Here is a 15,355-nt window from a genome sequence, read left to right on the forward strand (position 1 = left end):
TTTAGTGATGGGGAAATTGAAGGAGAGAGAATAAAGGAAGAAATTTCTTCTCTCCATTTATATATAGATATATACATACAAATTTTATGAGGCAGGAAGTGAAATCTGAAAATCTATTTCCTGACGTACGTGTGTGTGTGTGTGCATTCAAACGGAAAGTCACATTGATTTCTCAGTAAAACAGTTTAACGGGGTAATGAGGAAATTTCTGAATTGTTGAAAATTTCAGTACATTTTCGTATTGAAAAGGGAAAACAAGTTGGAAATCTTGATGGGGAAAAAGCTCAAGAAAAACTTCATGAAGGAGATGGAAACGTCAACATTTCAACGATGCCATTTATTTGTGCAATTTGCGTATAAATAAATTCTCCTTGTGTAAGCTTCCGGTGAGGAGAGGAAACCAAAAGAATTACATGCTCCCTTATGCTGCGGAAACTACATGCTAATTTATGAAATGCTTGCAACTGATCGTTTTGGTTAGATTGAGGAACATTCTCCCGCCCCAGATTTTCACCAAGGAAAAGTTTTAAAATATCTCAAATGCTCCAAAGCAAAAAGCGCATTCAATATTTTATTTTGCATTTATTAGTGAACATAATGTATTATGGCGGGGGAGTTATGCAGCAATTATGCATTTATTTTCCTCCACCAGCTGGATTTTATATTACTCACAGATTTACCAAAATTCCTGAATAATGAAAATGTCTGGGAGAAAAGCAAAATGTAATTGAACTTTCGCGTGATCTCCGGGGCAATGTTGTTAGAGATAACGCAAAAGCTCCCAACTTGTGTGCTATATATGTGAAATGAAGACCCTTTCCTCCTAACGATGTAAATAATTTGATGAGAAATATACAACTCGAGGGCATTATTTCAGTGAATAAATTAATGGATCCTGAATGGGGATGTGCCAGCATGAGTGGCGTAGAGTGTTGGAAAAGTGAATGATTGAGATGGGTTGAAAATTCCAACCCACTTCCGTCCATCTCACACACACACACGGGGGGAGCTTCGTATGTGCTCACCACCCACCCCCTTAGCAACCCCCACGGCTCTGCGTCATGTGCGAAAATGTCAGGGCAAAAGTGACGACGTGAAATAATCCTAAAACGAGGAAAACTCATGAATATCACATGCTAAATGGCAATGCAGTGTTTTCTCTGACACTTTTAGTCCCGCATCTTCTTGGAAAATCCACCCCCATCTTCTTCACGAGTAAAAGCGTGCGAATTCTTTGACTTATCCCCCCGCATTCAAACTCAATCCACCCAGAGCGTGTGCCACGAAAATCCATACATGGTCGTTTAGAAATTTTATTCTTCACTTCTCCAAGAAGAATTTGTCACTCTCTTGAATCACTTTTTTACACATTCTTCGTTTTCTCATTTTTATTATTATTTTTATTCCCCTTGGGGGACTCTGGACAAATCACAAAGAGAAATCTGATATTTAAATGGCTTCAAGCGACTTCTGCTTAAGTGATAAGATTCCATTTATTCTCTCTTTTCCATTATTCGTTCAAGGAATATAACAGAGAGATAGAGGAAAAAAATTGAGAATTTGTCAACCCACATGCTAAATAAAATAATATTCCTTCACTAAAACGGTCGTGCTTTTAATGGGCCACATCACAACGAAGCGGGTGGAAGAAAAAACAAGGACAGGAGGAAGGAAAACATTGCAATATTTCCCCCTCGTGAGAATTCACAACTTTCATGCTGATAATACCCCACTTAATCTTTCTATAATCTCCCACAATTTGTTCACGGATGCTTCGCACACGGGGAAGCTTTTAGCTTTCATATTTTTACACGAATGCGTGAAAGTTCAAATGTGTAGAGAGTGCTTTAGCAATATATCATGAAATCTCGTCGTACATGTGCTTACATGGATGCGGCTTTCTCTTTTGTACTCAAACGATTACCGCACGAGAAAAGCTCTAGCTGTTGAAGATGGAGAGAGAGCTTACGGCTATTATTCTCTCCTTTTAAACAGGTAGCAAAATCTCCTATAAGCTTAAAGATTACATTAAACTCATTTATTTTAATACTTATTTTTTTTCTTCAAATAAATCATTCATTGTATTTTTCCTTTCTATTCAAAGGAGCTTTGCACACCAAAGCTCCACCAGGTGGATATGGAAATTCTCTCTGATTGGTTAACAAACTCAAGGAGCTATTTTTCATTGATTAATTTGAATAGATTTGCAAAACTTCTTAAACTTAGAAAACTCATCAGGAAATATTTCTCGGAATTTATAAAATAAATCTCAAAACTTTTTAATGATTCGGAAAACACATTAAAAAATCACATTAAAGTAAAAGTATAGTGTTATAAATTTTATTTCTCTTTCGCGCATCGCAAAGATTTCCAATTTAATGGAGTTTTAAAACTATATATAAACGGGAAATCTGCGAAAGAAAAAAAAAGAAAAATGCACCAAAATGCTCAATTTGCTTGGAATTTATTCGCGTTGGATTTTCCCATCACTAAATCCCCTTTTATAATGCACTTTCCCATCTAATTTTGCAGCTCAACTCGTGGCACGGTTGAAAAATTAAGGGGTTAAGCTCACGGTTGAATACATCTTCCCATACTCATATATAGCATTTATGATTGATTTCCCCGAGAATGAAAATCTCGGTGAAAGCGTGTAAATTTTGTGACAGTGCCAGAAACTTTTGCAATAAATCACCCGGCTACAGTCTCTCTACACCGTAACTGAATGATGTGAATTGCAATGCTGCATCTTGTATTAAATGAGTTTCCATTTCTTTTCCCATGAATTTCCGTTGCCTTCAACATCGTTTCACAATTTTCCCTCCTCTCTCTGTGTGCGGAAATAACTAACATCTCATGCGAATTGGGACACATACACATATGGGGAGCTTTCAGAGAAAAAGCCACAAGCTCTATGTAGTCACTCTCACACCCAAGACTATTAGGAAAAATTTATATATTTTTTTGAGGAACGAAAAAAAAAGCAAAACATCGTCCACTCTCTCAAGAACATGCATTTAATTTAGGAAAAAAGCAAAGCAAAAAGAGAGATTTAGAGAATATTCTACATAGACAAAAAGCTTCAGGATAAATGTCAAATGAACTGCATTTTATGTGAATTTCAACTCAATTATTCTTCCATCAAGACATCAAATTGAATAATCAATTCTCGAGCTTTTTTTGTAATATGTGAAAAAAATCAATATGTTAAATACAAAATTGTTCCAAAGAGGGGATGATGGGGTGAATGTGATGCAATTTTCACAATTCTGCGGGCAATCTGCAGATGTGGTGAAATTTGATAATTTTGCAATTTCTAACATATTGAACATGAAAGCTTAAAGAGCTTTTGTGAGGTCACAAAATTATGAATAGACTCCCAAAGCCCGAGATGAGATGAACATAGGCAAAAGCAAGCACCCCACAGTAATGCCGAAAAGCATACATGCCTGGGATAATTTAAAATGTTCCCTCGCAATGTGAAAGAGCTTTTCCTCTTGTGCTATGAATGCTGAAAAGTCTCCTCTGGAGTCACAGACACACACACGGAGAGAGAGTTATAAAGTACGTAATAAATGGAATTTAATTAGTAAATTTGCATTCAAGCCCTCATTCATGCGATTTATTGTGCATACACCCTATGGGTGTAATATAGGATAGAAGATTACCCGCGTTTGTGGCTTTTCATTCATTTTCCATGCGAAATGTGTGACTTTTTTCTGTATTGTATGCGCCACTATGACGCTGATTTTATATTTTCCCTCCATTCATACAAAATTTTACTCTGCATCCCTTTGACACGGGGTTGAAACTTTTTTTTTTAAATCTTTTTTTTTGAAAAAAAAAATACGTAGAACTTTAACAAAATGTTAATTAGTTGAAATAAAGCCACGTTATTTTTTTTACTAAAAGTAGATACCTATGTAGTTATCCATTGACTAACTTTACATTATTTTGTTGACTTGAGACTAATTTACTTTTTATATTTTAGAAACTTTTAAATCTTCTTGAAAGCTTCAAATTATCAATCCGATTGTTGGTCGAATTATTCTGGTTAATAAAATTATTTAAACCAGGATTATTCTGACTGAAAATCCACCTATCTGCCTTAAGAAATATTATATTTTTAGTCTTTATAGAACTTTTTCGCGTCTTCTTTTCAGTTAAGCTTAAAAATAAATTTTGAAAATGATCGTAAAAAAATTCAACAAAGAAATCAAAATTTTCATAATTTCTTTAACCCTTCAATTCAGGAAAATTTCACAATTTCCTGTAGCCCCCTGCAAAAAAATTGTAACCACTAAAAATTCCCACCAAACGTTCACCCCGTTCATCACATTTGGTGGGTACAGCATGACACATAAAAAGAAGTCAGAAGGTTTCGTATGCAAAAGGCAGCAAAAGGGATTCTGTATGCATTATAAAACGACGCGGTAAAAAGGATATACAAAGTGTGCGTGTATATACATATAAAGAAAAAGGGTGGATTACCATTTCAGCTTCATATATACTTACTTTCTTTCTCCATATGCTCAAAGATAAATCACTGGCAGATGTTTGTTTGAATTCAATATTTGCCAAAACATCATGAAAACATACAGAATCCCAAAAGGGCTGGTGGAGTACGATGATCGACTTGAATGTTCGCCTTTCTCTCTATCCGATAAGATTTGTGCGAGTTTTTTATTTTCTCACTCGTTCACCCCTTTTTTGCTACATAATATGTATGTACCTTTCATGCTTTTGCCGTTCTCTGGACCACCCTCCTTCTTTTCTGCTTCACAGGCACCCATCTCATGCGTCCATGCCATGGGTATCGAATATCGATATGTTGTATATTAAGATATCCGAAATTGAGGCGCCAAAAGGGAGCTTTCAGCACGCTGTTGCACTGACGGAGATGCCTCCTCGTTTGGGGGCATCAATGAGGGTGGATTTGAGAGCATTTACCCCCCAAAGAGCATGTGAATTCCTCAACTCCATCCTCCGTTAACCCCCTCATTCCTCAAACCCTCTAAAGCAATATAAATCCGATACAACATGTCTACGAAAGGATATGGAATCTACATTGGGCGTGGGGGGAGGTGAAATTGTATATTTATGAGCTGAAAATTATCATGTGTATTGCTTTTTGCCCAACAAAAGTATCTCTCTTCTCCTACTAATAAATATGCCAATGCATACTAACCTTTCGCCTCTTCTCCATCCCCCAACTAAAAAAAATTATAAAATCTGTGCAGAAAAAAGCCAGATCCTTTGCACTCTCTCAGACTCTCTTCACACCGGGTGAAAAAATCAAATTAAGGATGAAGATGAAAGAGGAAAAATCTCATTTAATTTGTTTTCATCAAAAGCTCTCATTTTTCCTAAAAAAAAAATTTAATTAACATATTAAATGTTTTTGAAACTTTTTTAATTTATTGTAACATTCTGTAAATCATAAATCTAAAAAAATGATTTTTAATTTCATAAAAATGTGAGGAAATTAAAAATTTAGTAGGTAGTCTACTAAAGCTCTAACAAATGTCAAACGGAAAAGCTCTCGGGAATAAATGTACATATTAAGAAATAAAGAGAACGGTGTAAACTGCTCTGTTAGATTCTTCTTTATCCATTATAGTTTCTCATTTTATTAACTTCCGCGCACAGAGAGTCTTTGGAATCGATAAAATTATACAAATTGCTAAAGATTTGCGATAATACGGCGGAGCTTCATGCGAAAGGCATTAAAGCCAAAGAGCTTTTTGTGCCCCAATAACAGGGAGGAAGGTCAGTTCTCTTTTCCTTTATATATGCGCCGCCACTTAATCCAATAAAGGCATTATCCTTAATTCAAATGAAGTGAGAATAATTCAATAAAAAAGCGAGAGAACAATTTTCGCGGGAAGAGCTATAAAAATAAATCCCAAAAAAATTAGCATAAGACGATCTTTGGGAACAATTTCCGCGAAAAGAACTCATTATGAAAAATAAAAGTTGCAAAAGATGATAAGAAGCCGGCGGGGATGATGAGAAAATAAGATGTCTCTATGAAAAAATATATTGTAAAAGTCGGCGCAATTCTGTTTGTAAAAATTTCCACGTCATTTCTCAATCACATCCGCGACAAACGCAGACTTTTCCTCTCTCTCTCCACCTCCATCCGCTAATCCACCCTCAATCGTATTGATTTTATAATCTTTCTCCATTATTTCAGCACATTTTTTTCCACCCATCGTCGTATCGTCGCAATTCTAAATTCGTATTCTCTAATGTCACGTATACATATTTCCTGCATTATAAGCCCATTTCTCAAGTGATTGACTGCGAATTTTTTTTCTGAAGACATTCCAACTTTTGGGGACTTTAAAACGTACAATTTTGGCGAGATTTATGTGTCTCCGGAACTCCCTCAGGCGTTTTATTGATGCGAAAACGTAATCTCCCATCGTGGCTCAATTACGCTTCACTCCGACATTTCCTCGCGGGTTTGTTTGAATGAAGAAGGAAAATTTTCATCTCTAATTATATTTTATAAATTCTTCAAACTTGATGAAAAATATTATTTTTGTATTAAATACGTAAAATGTGAAACTAATCGCCATTAAGGGAGAGCTTTTTGTGCTTTAATTGTTGCTTTTGAAAAACTTCAGTGTATACATAACAAAATAATAATACTTGTAGAGATGGGAAATTTATGAAGATTGTTTCTATGAAAACTTTTCACATGAGAGATGATATTATATTCATGAATGGCTCTAAAATAAATTTTCTTGGAATTTTCTAAACATAAACTTTCCTGCAATATATTTTATCAAAAAGTGTCAACTTGTTTTTGACACAAACACCAATTTAAAGTGAAAATATGCACGAAAGCTCCCACACTATGAGCTCTCCTGTGAGACCTCATTCCCCTGTGTGGCAGTATGCTTAAACACTAAATTCACTTCCATCTGGTGGAAGAGACAAAATTTTCCATGGGAAAAATATATTTTCTCACACAAAACCGCGTATCCAGCAAGTTTATTCCAAGTTTTTTTCTTTATGAGTTTATCCATGGTGTTGCTAAAAAAAAAAATAACCTCACAGAGTGGAGGCGAGGAAGAGCTAAAAAAAGGTCCTCATTTTTTAATGTGGGGCAAAGTGCATTTTTGGTGAACGCCAAAAACACCTGGGTGCCAACGTGAATTACCCCAGAAAGACAATAAAGAAGAGGTCGTGGTCCTTGCCAAAAATTTCGGGGTCTTGGAAATTTTATCTTGTCGTCGTTTTTATTGTGAAAAATCACATCTGGCATGTGTCTCATATTCATGAAGAAAAATAAGACTTGGTGAATAAAAATCTTCGCTCACTCCTCGGCCTAGTATTAAATATTAATCCACAACCTCCTTGGTCTCATCTTTTCTTCATCCCACGCACTCTCTCCTCCATCTCCTTTTATACATTTTATCCAAATTGAATTTTCCCAGAGAGACATTCTCTTGTGAGGAGACGGGTGTTCGTCAAAGGCAGCAAGAAAACACACACAGCCCCCCAAAAAAAAGCCAAAACCGAGAGACAAGGAGGGATGAAAAGTCGCTATAAAGTTACAAGAGTAAGATGAGCCAAAGAGCATTCATTTGCTTCAATTATAATTCCACTTTATGTACGTTAAAGCTACACGAAGGGATAAAACCCCAGAAGTTTGCCGTGCGTACACAATTTCATTTCAACTCTGTTTACATTTGTAGTTTATTATCCCATCCCCCATTCATCCCACCCCAGAAAGATAAATAGATTTTCATTGGTGAATGAAACAACGAAGGCAACACCACACTTGATATATAATAATTTCCATATTTTCGACAACTTTCAACTGAAAAATTTTTACCCAAATCCCCAGGAAAAAAAAAGACGAGGGAAATCCCTCGAAAATTTCAAGCAACACGAAAGAGTTTATAAATGAATTTTCCAGTATAATTTTATATCAGAAAAATTCATAGACTCAAATATTAAATTCAAACAGATTAAAAAAAAGCACACAGTACATATTGTATATAGATCTAATAGGAAAAAGCTCCAGGAGAGCTTAATCTGAAAAGCGGGAAAAAGTTTTTATTAACGGAAATTCGTTTGATTGTTCTGTGTGAAGAAGTTCTGGGATATGATGGAAAACCTTCTCCTATAGGAGCTGAATTTGCTGAATTATTTTTCTCGGAGGAAGAAGAAAAATCAAGGAAGTCCTGAAGATTCTTTTAAAAATTTATTTAAAGCTTCTTTGATTTTTTTTAAAAGCAAAAAAATCAATTGAGAAGCTAATTATTTGGAAAAAAAAATCAATTCATTTTTCGCGTCCACGTGGACTTTATTTCATTGAATGGAATGTTGTTGATTTGTAAAGATATCCTTAAAAAACACCTACAAACGTTGTATTATTTTCCGTTTAATTCAATTGAATATTCTAACGAAAATTTTGCTCAAAACAAACATCCGTCCTTGTTTTTCACCAAATAAAACAACATTTGTTTGCGAATGATGTATCACATAATTAATTATTAATTTATTATACATTTATATATACCTACATAGTAATTATATATAGGTATATATAACAAAAACAAAATGCGGAAAAATGTGCAGAATAATGTGTAAAAAGGGATAAACTAATCAATCATGCTTCCTTTGCGGTATAACTTTTTTCCCATCATCCCCAAAAGTACTCGTTCATGCAAAGAAACATTCTGCGTGTGATACTCAACATGACTTTATCTATGTTTATGGCACATAATTCATATTTTATTGAGTCATCATTCAAGAGTCATGTTCACCTTGGTTTTATATGTTTGCTCCACAACCATTCTCCCGCAAAGACATTGCGTATAAAAGAAAATCTTATACGAGGAAAACTCTTGAGAAAACTGAGAAAATTCGTGGTGAGATTCGATGTAAGAAAAAGTAAAAAATTCAAAACAAAGTTGAAAGAAGAATAGTTTGAAAAATATAGGTAAGGGATGAAAAAAAATTGTTCTTGTTCTTTGGGAAATCACTTTCTTAAATAAATTGTCAAAATCTTTTAAAGACCGTCAAGTTAAGAACAGAAAACAAATGATTTTTAACAGAATCAATTTCATATTCTTAAATAACAAACTCTCCATGAAATCTTAATCTTTAATCTATATTCTTATCAAAGCTCATATTAGAATAAAAGCTTCTTCTCGTGTATATTTGTATTATTTTCACGTGCAAATTCAAATGATTTATATGTACAAGATAGAGGATGTGACGGTATGATATTCTCATCCGGAAATGGTGTATTTTTCCTTGATCAAACTAACTCTTCTTGCACATCAAGATATATAGGTACAATATTCCCCAAAGAGCCCAAAGATGATTCGTATAGATAGTCAGTATTATGTATGAAGTTCTGCTCATCTTTCAATCATACCACGCAAAAGAAGAAGATGGGAAGCTTTTCAAAAGACATTGACACTTTTCCATCCCACAAGATGGACTTTTTCTCAATGCTCCTTCTCAACTTTTATGTGCTATGAAGTCCTTGACGAACTTTCTCCTAATTAATTTCCCATCATCGCGAGCAAAGGGGTAGGAAGGGGAAACGATTGAAAATGATTGAATTAATCTGATTGATGGGTTTGGGTATTTCATCATAGTCAATTTAATAGGATTATAAATTGAGAGTTGACATTGCAAATTTCACCCCAGTATTGGCAAGTGTTTGTTGTGGTGCGTTACCCCTTTCGCGTCTAATTTGTATATGTATTGACTTTCAAATATCAAATTGTTTCGGAATAAAACACAAAATTTTGTGGGGCAAAAATACGCAAATAAAAAATCAATCGGAGTCATGCAAAAAATTTTTACATTTTCCCTTTTTAGCACCATTTGCTGCGAGGGGGTGGGGGTGTCCTCGCGAAAAACGGGGATTCTCCTCTCGAAAAACGAAAAGAACGTGATGCTTTTTGGTAATCCAGTGAGTGTGTGCCCACAAAACTCCTGGCTATCGCGTGGAAGGAATTAGATATGCAAGTCGTGTTTCCTACTGCTCATACAATACTAGGTATATATAGGAGCTTCCTCCTTTTTTTTTCAACACACACACAAAGCTCCAACGTGAGCTTTTATTGTCCATTTTTGTGATTTACCGCACGATTTGTGCTAAATATTGTGTGGGTATGGTTGGGAAAATTTTTTTTGTGTCAATTTTTGACTTCACGTAAAGTTTCCGCGTGTTGGAAAAAGTAGTAAAATTTTCCAAGCCATTGTAAAATTTAATCTGAATATTTTGAATCTCAATTCCATGCATAATTCAAAGGGATTCTTTATTAGAATGGAATTAATTGCATAACATTTCAAAGAAAAAATCTCAAAATTCGTTATTGGAGTTTTCCCAATATTTTCCTTAATTTTTGGATTTTTTAAAGTTAGTTTCTTTGAGGAAAAAAAAGCTCATTTTTCAGCAAGTCATTACCCATTCTTAATGCCTATCTAAGGCAGCAATTAGTTGGGTATTTAACTGTCATCAAGTGCAGAAGAATGAGATAAATCGTACATTAATGGAAGGCAGCGAAAAAAGTAATTAATCTGCGGTTAAAGTGGGATAATTTCAGTAGAAGTGGATTTACGAGTTGTCCCATCATCCTCGCTTTTCCCACCCTACATTCCTGCCCACAATTAGACTTTTATTCCGGGAACATGCTAAACATCTCGTATTTGCTCATTGTCACAAAAACTTGCCCCGAAGAATGTTGTAATATATACCTACATAGCAAAATAAGAAAATGCTGGGAAAATTATATATTGTACGTGTACATATAAATGGGAAGTTATCAAGACACAAGCAGTGCTAGCTCCCCATGTTTTACCCTTAATTAATCTCTTAACTCTCGTTCAAACTCTCTCCCGCTTTCAAGTACTTTTCCATATATATCGTGTATCTATCACCCTCCCACAAACTTTTCCTTTTTTTTCTCCCTCTCTATTTTGAATGGAGAAGAATATGTACAAGAAAAATTTTCTCGTGTATTGTTAATACGTCCCTTAGCTGTATTTTTCCACAGAAATAATTCCACACAATGCACACGAAAAAAAAAACTTATTCCTTTCCAGTATTACAATCCCCCCTTCCATCTACCCACATATAAGGAGACAAAAAAGAATGAGTCCCCAACTAAAAATGAGCAGAGCTACTTCCTTCTGTTAATTGCCATGTATTTTCTAATTATTCCCATTCTGTCTCTTCTCTATCTCTTATCTCCCATATTCTCTCTACCGAAAGTCTCGTTTTCTGCATCCTTCACAATATATACATACACATAGTAGACAAAAAGATACAAGAAGAAAATATTAATGGACCCCGAGAGAATGCTGCGAGAATGAGACATTTCCTAAAAGACTTTTCTTCTTTTTTTTATGAATGTCGAGGGAAGAACAACAAAAAGATTTGCATTGGGAAGAAAAGTTTTTTTTTCCTTAACTATGTACAAAACGAACATTTATTCGACTTTTCTTTATTGTTTTAAAATTGAGCTTTTAAAGAAAATTTATTTTTTACTCGTATTTTGCTAATTTGATGAATTTCGAGAAGCTGTTTTGTATAAGTTTTTGAGCTTTTGCTTTGAATTCTTAGAAAATTCTGCTTTCTCTTATTCTGTGAAATGTTCTGCTTGTTCTAGACTGTGATGTAACCGTTAGGGTGGTTAGAAAAGACCGTTAAAAATGAATTTCAAAATTCTTTAGAACCTTTAATGGAAAAAATCATAAATAAACATAAAAAAGCTCAACTTTCAGGTCAATCTTCTTAAAATTCTATTCACGCCATTAATTCACATCTCCTCAGAATAAATTCTAAAAGCAAGAACTATCGTTTTACCTAAAAGGAGGGTAATTAATAGCATACATTTCACAACATATAGCATGAATGGAACACATAAGATTGTTTAGAAGTTTAATTTTGCATTGTATGGGAGAAATTGAACATGAATTTTAAGCCATTGAATTATTCATATGGCAGCATTTATAGTGCGAAATATTAAGAGAATTGCTTACCTACTTAATGAATATTATAATTTCTGCAACTCCAATATATCCGTCTTTGAATAATATAAATTATTATTCATTTCCTCGGAGATATGTTGAATTTGATAGTTTATGGGTTTCCTGAAAGTTACTGCTTCTATTTTCTTTGAAAAAAATAAATCTTAATAAAGGTGTCTTTATTTTGCAGAAATTTCTAAATTTAATTCGTCAAAATAATCAGCAATATAATTTTAAATAATTTATTCATTCTGTGAAAGAAAAAATTAGAATACTTATTTTAACAGATAAAACATAAATTTATTCCCTTGATATTTTATTTACAACTTTGAGGATGTTTTCCTCAGGGTTTTCCACTGTTTTTTTCCCAAATATCGCGACACAATTTAATAAAGTATCAACACTATTTTTTTGTCACCCAGCTGGACTTTCCATCAGAATTGAATAAAAGTTGGGATGAAATTGCATGAGCTTTTTTTTTTTTTTAATAAAATACAACCCCTGGCTTCTGTTTAATAACCTCCAGGTTTGAGTCGATTATTGTGCCCCAATTTTCCTAAATGATTTTGAGGGAAATCTGTTTTTGCCACCCTCATCAATTTTGTGATGTTGCGTACACTCGAATTAATCAAAATTCACTTTATAATTTTTTTTTGAGGCTATAACTTCGCTGTGTTGGGCTGCTTTTCGCTCAACTCTGGGCAATTTGTGGATTTGGGTGGTATTTGGGGGTGTTCATAATTAACACATGCTCTGAACATTGTAAACGTAACACACACATAGTTTCGCACCCATCCGCGTGTTTTTGCGATTTCAGTTAGGCACGCGGATTCGGTTATCGTTGGAACGCAAATTAGGGTGGGAAAAGTAACCCCCACGAGGTGGAAATTTGTATCATTTCATTTAGCATTGAGGAATTTAATCATTTAGTGATGTGGTTAGATTGGTTAGATGGAAATTATTGAAGGAATTTTCATTTTTACATGATTTCTTTAACCCTGATGCGGCATAAGAAACCATTGAGTAATAAAATATTCCAAATCTCCTCTTCTTTGAGATTTATCGTCCATTTTAGCTGATTTATTTTTATGAATATGAATTTTTTAAAGTTCCCAAATGATTCAAGCTTTAACTCTTGCATACAATCTCAGCGTGAGCTTTTGGGTGCTCCCAAATGGTCCCATTGAATTTTATGATAAAAATAATTTATGAGAGCTTTTCACATTTATTAAAAAAAACATATCTCTCATTTAATTAAGCTGAAATTCTAGAAATAAAAAAAATCTAAATTTTTCTCTATGATTTTGCTTTTCAGTTGTAAATCAGAAGTACACGGTTCAGGTGCACGATGAATACGTCATGACGGGAAATACGGCGGTTCTCAAGTGCCAGGTAATTAATTAGGATGAACCATCCACGTAGAAAGCTCCCAGGGTTCGTTTTTTTTTTTTCATCTACCTGCAAATCCTCCAGCAGTGGTTGATGACACATGGAAATGGGGAGGAGAGAAAAAAAACGATGGGGGGAACCACGAGAAATTTTCATTTGAATCCTTAAATGGTGGAAAGTGTCGAGCAATAAATTAACTTTTCTCAATTTTCAGGTACCCAGCTACATGTCGGACTATGTAATGGTGACTGCGTGGGTGCAAGATAGTGGGATGCATCTCTATCCCAATACAGATATAGGTGGGAAGTATACGGTGCTGCCCAATGGGGATCTATATATAAACAATGCGGGCCCCAGTGATGGCTTTAAGACTTACACGTGCCGAGTAGTTCATAAACTGACAGGTAAATCTATCATCATTGTGAAGCTACTCTCCTCTCTCAGTTTGGGCTTTATCCTCGACAGGAGGAGATTAAAGCTTCCACCTGTATTAAGCTCCCACAGCTTGATGCCAGGACAAATTTTGAGCTGAAAAATTGTAATTTAAACTCATTTTTTGAAAAGCTTTTAAATCTTCTTTTTAATCAAAATGGATTAAAAAATTAAATTTAAAACCCATTGTCCACAATTCAAAAATAACTCAACATGAAAGACATGTAGTTTCCCCCGCTTATTACCCAAGGAGAAGGAGAGGAAGAAGAGAAGTATTTTAAAAATCAATTTTCCGGCCAGTTATTTCATCGTAGTTAAACTTTTTATCCCGTGTTGCGGAAAACTCAAAAGTTTCTCCCCGCTTATGTACACAAGTTTCAGTTGAAGAAATAATCCACCACCAAAGTGAATACTTGAGTGCACTTTCCCAAAACATAAATTCAAACTTTTCGGTAGAAAGACGAGAAGGGAGACGAGGCGAACTTCATAAAATATCCTTTGAATCAATAATGTCTGTACATTGCTCAAGTATTTTATCAAGAGCTTTTCATTGGCGTGCAACAGAATGAAAATTTAATAAATTTCCATGCAAATTCGTTTTGAAAAAAAGAAGTGAAAAACATTTGAATATTGAAAGGAAATTTATTTTATTTGCCTGAACTTTTCTTTTGTATACATATCTGGTGGAAAGTTCTAGCAAGTTTTATTGAATAATATTTGAAGAGAAACATTAATTTGTTAATCTTTTGACAAGGGAGATGTCTCATGAAGTCATGAATGAGCTAAGGTTTGATAAATTTTACAATTTTTTAAGGCATTTGAGCCGTTTTTATCATTCAATTTAAAAGCTCACAATATGATCAGAAAAAGCTCTTCAAAAATACTACATAGTCAATTTCTTAGAAAGCCTATTAATCATTTATCATGTTCTAAAGCGATAGAAGAGTTCTATCGTAAGTTCTAACGTAACTTTCTTCAATAAATTCGCCTTTTTGATTTAAGTTAATCGAATTTGATCTTTGTTAATTAATTTTTCCAATAAACTTTCCGTTTAAAAATAATTAATAACCGTTTAAAGCTTCTCTAAAACTATTAAAATTAAACCACATTATTTCATTAGAAAGATAATAAATTTAGCATTAGATGCCAACGACAAACAATCCACTGCGGAGGGATGAAAAATCGGAAGAAGAAATTCAATTATGTCGCACACTTCAGTTTAGTGCTTTAACTGCCAATTGAACTACTTTTCCCCACATCTTCTTCCCTCCCCCTCCGCGTACATTCCCATTGAATGTGGCATGTCTTCCCAGCCGCATCTCTCTCTCAATCAAATTCACGACAAAAGGAGGCAATTTGCTAAAGTGATTATGGTTGGAGGAAACAGCCACAAACTCTCGGAGCAGCCAATCTTACTGCATTTTCTTCATTTCCCCACAACTTTAATTATATACCCACATTGCGCGTCTTCTTCTGGAATCTCATCTTGACGTTCAACGCGAGTTGATTAGCTTTTCTTTTG

At 34.4% G+C, this 15,355-nt stretch overlaps 1 protein-coding gene across 3 annotated transcripts in view; it reads left to right on the plus strand.

Moving 5' to 3' along the window:
* The window catches only part of LOC129787920 (cell adhesion molecule Dscam2), a 72,722-nt gene that overhangs the window by 37,535 nt on the left and 19,832 nt on the right, over window positions 1-15,355 (plus strand). For all 3 annotated transcript variants that reach the window (XM_055823761.1, XM_055823762.1, XM_055823763.1), the window contains exons 6-7: window positions 13,328-13,404; window positions 13,616-13,805. In XM_055823761.1, the coding sequence (XP_055679736.1) occupies window positions 13,328-13,404; window positions 13,616-13,805 (267 nt within the window). The remainder of the gene's footprint in view (window positions 1-13,327; window positions 13,405-13,615; window positions 13,806-15,355) is intronic.

The sequence above is a fragment of the Lutzomyia longipalpis genome, chromosome 1 (genome assembly GCF_024334085.1).
Source record: "Lutzomyia longipalpis isolate SR_M1_2022 chromosome 1, ASM2433408v1".
Classification (NCBI taxonomy): domain Eukaryota; kingdom Metazoa; phylum Arthropoda; class Insecta; order Diptera; family Psychodidae; genus Lutzomyia; species Lutzomyia longipalpis.